This window comes from Thunnus thynnus, chromosome 4 (assembly GCF_963924715.1).
Source record: "Thunnus thynnus chromosome 4, fThuThy2.1, whole genome shotgun sequence".
In the NCBI taxonomy this organism is placed as follows: domain Eukaryota; kingdom Metazoa; phylum Chordata; class Actinopteri; order Scombriformes; family Scombridae; genus Thunnus; species Thunnus thynnus.
In genome coordinates, this window is record NC_089520.1 from 4777986 (window position 1) to 4790293 (window position 12308).

The 12308-nt window shown below is 37.8% G+C and overlaps 1 protein-coding gene and 1 long non-coding RNA gene across 2 annotated transcripts; one reads left to right on the forward strand and one right to left on the reverse strand.

Annotated features, from left to right (window-relative positions):
• The first annotated feature begins 503 nt into the window (after positions 1-503).
• On the forward strand, positions 504-12012 carry si:dkey-222f2.1 (keratin, type II cytoskeletal 8). Its single transcript, XM_067586274.1, has 10 exons — positions 504-1272; positions 5369-5577; positions 5676-5736; positions 6624-6719; positions 8111-8275; positions 8462-8587; positions 9276-9419; positions 9570-9646; positions 9736-9782; positions 11316-12012. Exons 1-10 carry the CDS (start codon positions 961-963, stop codon positions 11423-11425), a joined length of 1347 nt encoding a protein of 448 aa, XP_067442375.1. The 5' UTR covers positions 504-960; the 3' UTR covers positions 11426-12012.
• Positions 5451-6731, reverse strand: LOC137180963 (uncharacterized). The gene is made up of 3 exons (XR_010928096.1): positions 6642-6731; positions 6413-6550; positions 5451-5565 (listed from the first exon to the last, which is right to left on the reverse strand). It is a non-coding gene; the product is annotated as an uncharacterized lncRNA (long non-coding RNA).
• Positions 12013-12308: the final 296 nt, after the last annotated feature.

Sequence of the window (12308 nt, forward strand, 5' to 3'; positions counted from 1 at the left end):
TTTATTAATGTACAGTACCTGTCCACAATCATTCAACCTCTTGTATGAAAATATATTTTATATTATCACAACTGTGTTTTACTATATCATCATTTATTATCTGTTTATACAGTAGCTTTCAGTTATGGGTGAGATATAATTGTTGACAAATACATTAATAAACATTTATATCTGCTTACAACTACATTATAGTGTGTTATAAACATGTATTAAATGTTTATATACTGCTTATAAATGCTAAATATGGAGACTTGACATAAGCTGTTCCCCTCTTTTGTAGGGGGAAAAAAATTACACAAATTATTACTCAAAGTGTATTTTCATATGTCTTAAAACATATCTTGATGTTATCTGTAAAAAAAAAAAAAAAAAAGTAAGTCAAAATTGTACTTAAGTACAGTACTTAATGTAATTTCCCACCACTGCTCCACAGTGTCCAGTTTGTTGTCAGGTCTCAAATAAAGTTACAACTGTTTTACTGGTTATAAATTAGAAGTTACATTTTAGGGAGCAAAAGGTGAATTTTTGTTCACCAGCACCTTTCAACTAACTTATTTCTGCCACAATTTCCCCTAAAAACCTGAAACACATAACAAGATATTTGACACCACAGCTTCTCTCCTCCTCTTCTGACTCCCACCTTTGGGAGGTTTAAAAAACACCTGAGACGCCTCACTGTGCTCGGACATCTCGCACTCACCTGTTCACTTTCCTTCTCTGTCGTTGATCCTCTGCTCAGCCCAGCTTCTTTTTTTGCAAGTCTTCTGTTTTTTAGAAAGTTTTATTATTTTATTAATTTACTTAATAATCTGCATTTCATTTTAAACTGCTTTTTTCTTCCTCTTGTTTCCCTAATCTCTCCTTCTTCTAGCTATATCTCAGTCCTTCCACTACCTTCTCCTCTGCTTCTCCTTCTACATCCTCTCCCTTCATCTGTGCACCTCTTCTTCTTGCTCCATCATGAGTCTGAGTCGTACCAAGCGAATCAGCTCCAGTAACTCTGTCCGGAGCAGCAGTGGGTCGAGGAGGCTGAGTGGTTTCGGTCCAGTTCAGGGGGGTTTCAGCGGCATCTCCCTGAGCAGCAGCTCTCTGTACGCGGGCACCAACGGGCATCACCACGGCCTCGGCACCCCGCTGGCGTCCCTGTCGGTCAACAAGAGCCTGCTGGCCCCCCTCAACCTGGAGATCGACCCCAGCCTGTCCATGAGCCGAGCCCACGAGAAGGAGCAGATCAAGAGCCTCAACAACCGCTTTGCATCCTTCATAGATAAGGTAAAGGGACTAGAGATGAAGATGAATCAATTACAAAAAAATATCTGCAGCTATTTTGATAATTTGATAGAAATAAATCTTTGAATTTTTCATATTCTGTGGTTCGAGACTATAAGATGTGTGAATTTGCTGCTTTTCTCTGTTTTATATCGTTGATTACCTTCAAGTGTTGGTCAGACAAAAGAAGCAATTTGAAGATGTTACATCTGTATTTGGGAAATTTTTATTATAAAAATTCCAGTTTCACTCTATTTTCAGTCATTGTATAAAGTTGTATTCACTGGATTTTTAAAAAAAGGCATGAATGACCTTTCAACGTCTGCCACTTATTTGAATTGAAAAAATTAAGGATACAATTTTGATGTTCAACATCAAAACACATATTCTACAGAAATTAAACATCTTTAAGTCTGTAGAAAACATTTGTACGATTTATAAATCAGCCTGAAAGCACTGGCTTCCCATCCAACACATGAATAACCAGCAAAATACCCTAATTTTTTGGTAAGTTTCACATCTAACGAGATTGTTGTTACATTGTGGGTTGGTAATTTGTTTACCTTTCCTCATTTACCAAACGAACATTTACTGACAACATTGTCCTTTCGTTGTGGGAGCCATTACACCAAATTTAGTCATCGCCATTAAGCCGAGGTTTAGTGAGTCTAGTTACCTTCACTTTTTGTGAGAGAAAACCAAACTTGAAATGTTACCTTTACTTCTTGGTTTGGTAATTTTATGACCTTGAATCCTCCGTCAAAGACATGGAATGAATGAATGTTACCAGCTGAAACAGGATGCTCTGTCAGAAACCATCAGACCCAGATAAAAACTGCAACAACAAAAAATTTCTGACAGGTTGTAAATAAATCATCATTGCTAATGTTGCTGTTACATTAGCAAACGCTAACCTGGCTTAACTAAACTGAATTGAACATTAGTCAGAGATAAGAACACAAGCTAACCTTAATGGAGACCTGCACAAGCTCACAATCATAGCACAATCTTACAACTTTACATTATGTTTAGATATTTAAAACAGATTTTAAAGGTGTGGGGAAGATTTCTGGCTAATAGTAAAATAAGAGCTGTTAATAATAGTCGTGTTGAGGCTCCTGAAGAACACAGGCGGCACATATTTCCCACAGAAGAAGTGACCGGCTCAGTGATAATGTAGGACATTGATACCCTACTTAGGGAACATCTCCGCTTTCTCACGGAGTAGGTAACACACTCTCACAATAGAGGCATTGTTGGCTTCTCACATCAGCAGAGACACTCTTCAGGCGCAGAGAGACGGAGATCCGTTTGTCCAAATGTACAAAATTAACCTTTTTATTTTTAGCTTTCTGGGTGCTGATTTAAATCAAATAAAATCACAAAGAAGTCAAACATTTATACTGATGTAATCTGCAGTGATTATTACAGTATATTTATGCAAGATTACACCACTTTGGCAGTGTTGTGGCAAATTGCAGAAGAGGTTTGCAGAAGTTTTAATGACGAAATGACTTGGCAAACATTTTTTTACCGTATATTTCACTGCCTTCCATCTGTACTGCCTGTAGAGACTTTGCTTTTGAGCATCTGGAAATCCTTCAATTACAGTCAAAGTGCAAAAATGGGGTTAAATTTTGATTTAGCACCCAAAGATTGGTCACAAAACGATTCATTGATCTGGATTTTATTTATTTAAAATGCTCTCATGGGTTTCATTATCTATATCAGATTTTCAAAGTGTTGAAATATTTTGCTGAAAAACGCACTCACCAAATCAGTTTCAGTTCCACAAGACAAAATATTGTGAAACCTGCCAGCAAACATTTGAAAGCTTGTCCATCTGTAAAAGAGATGGTTGACGTAATTTCCCAGCTAATAGGTGACACACAAAAGAGTCCTTGTTTGCTCTTGTCAGGGTCACAGGAGCTCTTAGCTGCAGGAAAGGTAGGACAACCTGAGATCTTTTTTTAAAATCTAAGTGAGGTTTGCTTATTCAATGATATAATCTGTTTGGTGCAAGGATGAAACACAAGAAGGGAGTTTGTTCTTCATTCATACACACTATCTGGATTTTCCTGGCTGATAAATTTATCTGATCTTTGGCTTTTGTGGCAGTGTGACCACCTCTCCTACTGCAGCCATGCATAACGACATGCGAAAACTGATAAAAGCCAAAGTCAAGTCAACTGATTAATAAACCGACCCTGCAGCTACCAGTGTAATCCAACCCCACCTGGCCCCAACAGCACTGAAACATTAACGAGCTTGTTCCCTCATGCAGAGAAATAATTAGTCCAATGCAACAGGCGGGCAGGTTTTATATGGTGTAGGATGATAAACCAGTTTAAATCTGAATGACGGTCAATGACCCAAGATCACTGGGAATGTAATAGCATTTATTGATACTGGTTGTTGCAGATAACCCACACTTAGACCTGAACTATTGATAAAAACAAGAGACTTAAAACCTTTTAAAAAAAAAGAGCCAACGCGGCACTGAATGCATCTGGGATTTAAACAGCCATTTAAACTCTGTATCAGTGGTATTGGGACACTGGATATCTCAGCTATCTGTCCCATTTCCGCCCAATAGAGTTGGGTTGTAACCTGATAAATCAGGTCAGACACGGTGTGGTTGTGTCTCAGAGGGAGATTATTCTGCTCTGAACAGAACACAGGCTTTGTGTCGGGAGGTATAATGGATGGTGGATAAACCCGGCCGCAGGCAGGAAACACGAGCTGTGCAGATACAAACCTGGAGTCCAGTCAGGTGTTGATGTTGTGCTGCTTATCTGCTGGAATGGTTCAGCTTCTTCTCTTTGTTTTATCCAAGGAAGACATTATTCACTGATAAGAACAAAAAAGACCTAATGAGCAATGTTGTCACATGACAGCACAACTTGTATTCACTCTCAACATCAGATTTTGTCTTCAGAGAATACCGTTTCATGTTCTGTTTACTGAGTAAATAACACGTGATAATAGCATCAGAATCAGAAACAGGTTTATTGCCAAGTAAGACTGCACATACAAGAAATTTGCCCTGATATTATGGTGCATAACAATGAAAAAATAATAGGGAAGAGAAAATACAGCTACCACAAAAGACAGGTGATATAAATATATGAATAAAATTTTACAATTAAAAAATGAAGTATAGTTAACACATTGAGTTATGACATATAGACTGGCCAGGGGCCTGTTTTAGTTCAGTTATATTTTAGATAATATAAAGACAGATATCCGGAGACAAATATTACTAATAAACATAGTAATGAATGTTTCATATTGAAACAATGGTGTAGCAGTTATTCAATTGAACAGTTCTGGTTTTCAAATTGAGTTTGTTTTGAAAAAGTCTTTTTAAAACCTCTAAACCAAAATTCCAGTGAAACGGCATCAAGATACAACTTCTGTTAAGATTTATTTTGTGTTTTGTTATGTTGTCACATGTTGGTTAGGCAAACACTCAGCTGGATAATAATAAACCAACCAATGTCAATGTTTACTGGTGTCCATTAGCCAAGTTTTCAACACTAGCAGCTACTGTATATATTAGTTGTTTTGCAAATAAGATAACTGTGTTATAAGATTAATTTAGCAATATTTTTATACTAAATAAGAAGCTGAGCCAACAAAAAGTCTGGCATATTCCCCTGTAAAACCAAAGCATGTTATTTACACTTCAGTTTTTTTTTACAGATTAAACAAACAAGATATACAATGTTAGTTATTAAGCATTACAGGTGCTGGTAAGTGGATTTTGTTACCCTTGGACAGAGCCAGGCTAGCTGTTTGCCTCTGTTTGTAGTCTTTGCTAAGCTAACCATGCTAATGGAAGCTTCATATGTCATTTCTTTCAGTTCCTGCTGGACTCTTTCTGAAACCCAGTGTTCAAATTATGCTAATTTAAGTTTTAACGAGACAAAAATGGTTATTTGGTCAGAAACCATGGTTAACAAGCTAACATTAAACACAAAATTGATCATATGTATAGTGTCAAAACCTCTAATATGGCTGCTACAGGATGCGTTATAGTATATGAAAACCCTCTAACTGCAGTGTCTTTCTTATTCTTTCCCACCTCCCTCCACAGGTGCGTTTCCTGGAGCAGCAGAATAAGATGCTTGAGACTAAACTGGAGCTGCTGCAGGTTCAGGGGGTGGGCCGATCCAACGTAGAGCCCCTGTTCGAGGCCTACATGGCGGGTCTGAGGCGCCAGATGGACCTGGTCAACAACGACAAGACCAAACTGGACGGGGAGCTGAGGAACATGCAAGGCCTGGTGGAGGACTATAAACACAAGTAAATAATGTCACTGTGGCAGCGAGCCAACATCTTAATAAGTATTATTGTGTACTGAAACACATGGCCTCCATCTCACTGTCTTGTCTCTGCTCCAGATATGAGGAGGAGATTAACAAGAGAAACAACCTGGAGAATGACTTTGTTATCCTAAAGAAGGTCAGTAGACACACAGACACATTCAGTCATATTCATTCATATGTTACAGGTGTGGTGAGTAAGATGAACCACTTCATTGTCCTTTTCCCTTGTCTCCTGTCTTTCTCGTCTTCTCTATCTCTTTTATACATAACCACATGCATGAAAAACCCATAAATGCTTTGGTAACTTTCCCTGTCAGTGTCACATGGGAACAGGAGCTGGAGTCTTTTTTCCACATAAGATGTTCTGACAATTCACCAACTCAGAAACTTGTAAGATTTTCAGAAATCTGACTTCTTGACTGTAGTAGAGAGGTTGGTTCTCACCCTTTATTGTCTTGTGATTCCAATTTTAGGTCTGAAAATTGCTAGCCAGCGATTAAAAATTAAGACATTTCTTTGATATTTAACACATTTTTAATGACAAGGTTTTAGATGAGGAGTTATGATATGATGATGGTCATTTAAACTCACCTTGGCTGAATAGATGGTTTGGTTTCATGTCATGCTACAGAGAGGAACTGTTGCATTAGCTAGCTGAATGAACCATCTGAGAAAGCTAACGTTAGTTTGCTAATATCTGAGCCATTAAGATTGAAGAGTAAAAGAGGTAATATGGAATATGGTCGACAAAACAATATGCTGATAATGTTAGACTAAATGACTAAATGTGGGAAAAACTTACCACAACTTACCTGACGTGTGTGAATGACAGAAACTACAACCTTTCCCAGATAACTGAACCCCAACATGTTGCAGGTTTCATGTATGAAAGAGGTTTCTGTCTCTTGTCTATTGTGTCTTAACTTTTGCTTCAGAGTGACACAATGAGGCTGCAAAAGTAAGATTAAAGATTTTCATTCACACATGCAGGTTTGTCTCTTTGTGTGTCTCTTGTGTGTTCAGGATGTAGACTCAGCCTACCTGGTGAAAGCAGATCTGGAGGATAAGGTGGGAGCTCTGACTGACGAAATCAACTTCCTGCGTAATGTCTACGAAGAGGTAATGAAATGTCTTCATGCTTTGAACCACAGAGGCGCTGAAAACAGTTTTTACGATTTATTAAAACAGTCATCTTCCTGTATTTCTTTATTTGCACACTTGATTCATTTTCCCCATTTGGTATCCAGTTATTTCCTTGTGAAACCGTTAAAGTCGGACTGACCTTCGGTTTATTGTTCTGTCGCTGACGAGACTCAGTGGAGAGTCGACTTCAAACATCAGCGGCCTCTGGGAGGTTTTTTATATCAGCCAACGGAAATCATTTTTTGGTTGTCGTTGTTGTTGTTGTCTATTGTCAGGCGTCTTTGAAGCCTTCAGTATTACAGAAAAACCTTAAAATAACACTTAAACATTGTTCATGTTATCCCCTAAAGAGCTAAAGGCGCTGCAGCTTCACAGAAAAATGTCTGGACATGCTGGAAAATGAGCTAACAGTTTATTTTAGTCAGTAATATTGTGATTGCATGATTCTGATATTGTTGGCCATACACATAACATTTTACTAATTACTAGTGTTTTTAGAGTCGCCTAGAAACATTTGTGTTGTTACTGAGTTCAGTTATGTTCAACTTTTGTGTTCAACTTTCAACATTTCTTTATATGCAATGTGTTTCTTTATGTTTCATTTTCTTGTGTTTTATTTGTTTGAAATGTTTTCAAAATGCAACATATGTGTTGTCAAAGTGGGGAAGAACTTTTCCTTATTGGCATTTGTTTTTTTTTATTTGCATATGTTTTCTTAAGTTGCAGTGCACCTGACCACCACACCATTGCTCTACTTTTGTTAAACATGCTTCTGACAGTTTAATTATGTATTTTCTAGATTTATGTTAGCAAAATAAATGCAGGTGACAGCACTACTGGTGCTAACCATTAGGAAAATGGAAAATTATATTCCAAATGTAATATTCCTATGTCAGGATTGTTCTCCCAAACATTAGAATAGCTGGAAGCATGAACTCATGCAGCCACAATTTTATATATTTCATAATGTTAAAAGGATTTTTCTCTTGAATGAGTCACAAAATGTTTTCAGTTCTATAACATTACTGTAGTGGACAGTTTAATGTTGCACAACCTGGATGAGATTATTTTTGTTGCTCCTTTTTGTTCATAATTATAATGTTGCAATGCTTATGAATAGTCAAACAACTACAACTAAACTGAAAGTGTAATTTTGCATTTTAAAGTCACATATTCACACGTTGTCTTCAACAAATATTTTTAACTGCTCAAGAAAGAGACACAAAACAACATCTAAATTGACGTTTTCCAGCTAATAATTAGTCCTGTAGAGTCTGAAAATGTTATTTATAATTGCCTCTCACTCATGATGGTATATTGTGTGTCTGCTGCTGTTAACTGTCACTTGTATTTTATTTGCTGACCAGGAGCTGCGTGAGCTGCAGGCCAGCATCAAAGATACCTCAGTGGTGGTTCAGATGGACAACAGTCGCAGCCTGAACATGGAGCAGATCGTAGCTGAGGTCAAAGCTCAGTACGAGGAGATCGCTGCCCGCAGCCGAGAGGAGGCGGAGGCCTGGTACAAGAGCAAGGTAAAGACTTAAGTTTTAATCCATAAAATTGCAGTACTGGTTGATTTGGTGACACCTGTGGTTACTGGTGGTGACAGCTTGTGTTAAAGTTACAGCAAGTTCAGCTAGTTTGTCAGAAATACAGCAGCTGGTGTATCTGATTACAAGCAGTATGACAGATAATGCTTGATGTTCTTCTGTCTGTAGTTCGACCAAATGTCGGTGCAGGCCAGCCAGTATGGAGACGAGCTCCGCATTGTGAAGGCAGAAGTGGCCGAGGTCAACCGACTTATCAGCCGCCTGCAGAGCGAGATAGAGGCCGTCAAAGCGCAGGTACAGAAACACACACAGATCATGTTAGGAGATACCTGCATCTCCCTTAACATCCTGGTAACGACAAGAGACAATAGAGTTTATTTTCTTTTATTAAAACTTTTGCTTCAGTTTGCTCCAGATGAACAGCGTCCGCTTTCTGTTTTGTGCTGTAAAGCGATCCAAAGTCCAAAGTCAAAACAAAGTAATAGTATGAAAAACTATTTTTTTAGACCATTCCTTTTTTTTAAAATATACTTTATTGCAAGAGACCACAAATTTATGGTTGTTTAAATTGCATTATTTCTGCAGGTTATAATATTTATATATATTTTTTTGCTTTAACATGAAAAAGAAAAACATAAAAAGGAGCAAAACTATCACGTACATAATTCTGATTTCCAAATTCTGTTTATTGGTATCTTCAAATATTGTAGACAAGGCAGGAGTTTTAACAAGTTTATAGTTATTTGTGTCAAAGCTGCAATTCTGATGATCATATATAGATATTTGTCTATTTCTAGAGTTATTTCAGGTGTGTTATACCCAAAGCAATACAATTTTCTTCAGTTACTATCACTCAAAACAAGTGCTTTATAGTAAAAACAAAATAATACAAAGTAAATAAAATCCTAAACATAAAAAACATGATTAAATATAGACTAGTCCAATACAGTATGGATGATTTCTTGTCCCTGTCCCCCCTCAGCGCGGCAGTCTGGAGAACCAGCTGGCTGAGGCGGAGGAGCGTGGAGAGCTGGCTGTGAAAGAAGCCAAAGCCCGGACCAGAGACCTGGAGGACGCTCTGCAGAGAGCCAAACAGGACATGGCCAGACAGCTCCGAGAGTATCAGGTGAGACCTGGAGGGAGAAACAGGCATCAGTGGGGAAGGGGATGAGGCGGGCAGAAACAGGGAGAATACAGCATAATATTCTCAATGTGCAGTAATGTGGAATCAAATTGATCTAAAACTCCTTTCTGCCATTTCTCTGTTCCCCTGCAGGACCTGATGAACCTGAAACTGGCTCTGGACATTGAGATCGCCACCTACAGGAAGCTGCTGGAAGGAGAGGAGGACAGGTGAGAGGAAGGAAGAGGAAAGCGTGATGATGTCTTGTATGACTCTCCACTTAAACATACCAAATAACCTTGCATCTCTTCTCCTGCAGACTTGGACAGCAGTCGATCCTCAACATCCAGGCCGTCTCCAACTACAGTAAGTATTAAACTCGGCTAGAAGGCACCATGGAGGACAAACCTGAACCAGGTGTAGATGCTTGAACCACATCCTGGCTTCACACTCAGTCATATAAACATCACTCTTGCAGTAGAAGCACATGTTGCTATTGAGCTTAAATTACAAACAGCAGAAGTGGAGAATTTCTTTTCAACTGTATTTTTTATTCCAGTGTTTGATATTTCTTTTCTTTGAGAGCCACAGCGGCCTACTGGTCTATAGGACACATACTGGGATGTTTCAGGCTCAAATCTGGCTTTCAACCTCTATTGCATGTCATCTTTATCATCATTTCCTGTCTGCTTCTCTACTTTCAACAACAAAAATGATAAAAAGATGATCTAAAACAAGCCTTTTGTACTTTTTTGTTTTTGGAAGCCGAGGCAAACAACTTTAATAGTGACCAGGACAATTAAATGATGCAGCACACAACCAGCACATCTTATTCATCTTTGACAAGTTGGCAGCTTACGTGTTACATGTTTTCAACCTCTTAACATCCACAGGGTCACCAGAGACCCACTTAAGCCAGTTGTAAGCGGCTTAGCATCACACAGTAAAGAGTAAAAGCAACCGGCACAATTTGGCTACTTGGAGGCTTTTTGGAGAGGTCTGGGGACACCAGTGACACCATAAACTAAAAACTCCCTAGTTCCCATTAGATTAGGCCTAGAAGTCTGGAATTTTATACAGGTGTCGTTGACAAGATTTAGAAGGTATGTGGTGATTTGCATAGTTCTTGCATAGAGCATGTCCTAGTTATTGTTATTCAAATATGACTCATTATAGACAAGGACCAAAAACACTTTTTTGTGTTTTAGCCACATGCTAAACAAGCACATTTCCAGAAACTACAAGATATTATCTCTCAAATGAAGCCTAATACATGGGTTTTGGCCTCACAGTTCTTCTGTTCGTCTTTAAGATGTAAAGTATGTTCTGTCCTGATAAGAACGTTGCTTGCGCAGCTGCAGACTGTCCATACTTCAGTGGAGCATAAAGATCATTTTTGCAGATCTCCATTTTGATCATTTGACTATTTTTTAAACACATTTCAGTAGCCGTTTGCCTTTGTACTGTATGTCCTGCACTGTTTTCAGTGATGTCAAATACTCGGCTGACATTAGAACGGCAACAGTCAAAGACAAAATTAATCAGTAACTGTTTTGATAATCGAATAATCGTTGTCTCTTTCAAGCAAAAAGGCCAAATATTGTGTTGTTTTAGCTTCTCAAAATGCTTTCTTTGCTTTCTTTGTCATGTGACTGAATTAAAAACTCTGTAGGTTTTGTAGGTTTTAAATTATTGGTCGGACAAAACAAGCAAACTGATGACTTCACTGCAGGCTGTGAGAAACTGTGAATGCCTATTTCTCAATTTTTTTTTAGCAATTTATAGACTAAATGATTAACCTTTCTACCTGCTCCTCTCATTCACTTAACTGTTTGTTTGGCCCCTCTCTCTCTCTCTCTCTCTCTCTCTCTCTCTCTCTCTCTCTCTCTCTCTCTCTAGGCACTAAAAGTACTAATGGCTACAACCACATTAACAGCAGCTCTCCTGCTCCAAAACTGCTGATAAAGACGACCGAGACCAGAGATAACAGCAGATACAGCTCTCACTGAGAGGACACACACACAACATGCATGTACCACCATGCTTCACACACACATAAACACACAAACACATATTCACACACGTCTACAGTTTCGTTTTGATTTTCTAACAGGTATCTCTAAATGTTTGAGGGTGCAGGCCTTTAATTACTAACCTTTACTTAGAATAAATGGAAAAATTAAGTTTAATTATGCATCTAAACAAGGAAAATTAAATGGAAATAGTTCTGGGAATTGTTATAAGTAAAAACTAAACACCGTAAGTGTAATTCTGTAATCGACTACTGTTTTATTTTCTATGCTCATGTAATCTGTGGTGAGATTATAAGAATCCAAAAATATTGTAGTCTTGTAAATCATTTTGGGCGTATTCTAGTTGAGATGTAGTTGTGATTTATAGTTATGAATTTTGTATCCAACACATTTTTTTTGTCTCAAATTAGGAATTTGGTTGTTTGTATTTTTACATTGAAGGTCTTGATGCTGTTATCAGATAAACTAGTAATCTTCATCTACAGATGTAGTCGTTAAATTTAAGTTTCTTTATCACTTCTCTGCTGTTTCTTCCACAAACACAATAAAAACAAACAAACAGACTCTGGAGTGTTTTGTCATTTGTGCTTTTTACCACCCTGTTTATGATTAACACATAAGGCAAAATCATTATATCTATTTTTGCACGTTATATAGATTCAATATGGGGCCTATCACCAAAAATGCTACTCCTATTTTTATATCCTCCTTCCTCTGTATATATTGGCTTTGATCAGCATTTGCTAAAAAAACAAAACTATGCTTTTGAATGATTGAATAGTGAGATTGGAGGAATTTAATCCTATTATACAAAATTTAAATTTGGCATATTGTTGCTATACCGAAGCCTAAATGAATG

Coding starts and splice junctions, on each gene's coding strand:
- si:dkey-222f2.1 (XM_067586274.1), top strand. CDS start 961: ATGAGTCTGAGTCGTACCAAGCGAATCAGCTCCAGTAACTCTGTCCGG. Junction 8,276..8,461: donor AGGCCTGGTACAAGAGCAAG/GTAAAGACTTAA, acceptor TTCTGTCTGTAG/TTCGACCAAATGTCGGTGCA. Junction 8,588..9,275: donor TAGAGGCCGTCAAAGCGCAG/GTACAGAAACAC, acceptor GTCCCCCCTCAG/CGCGGCAGTCTGGAGAACCA.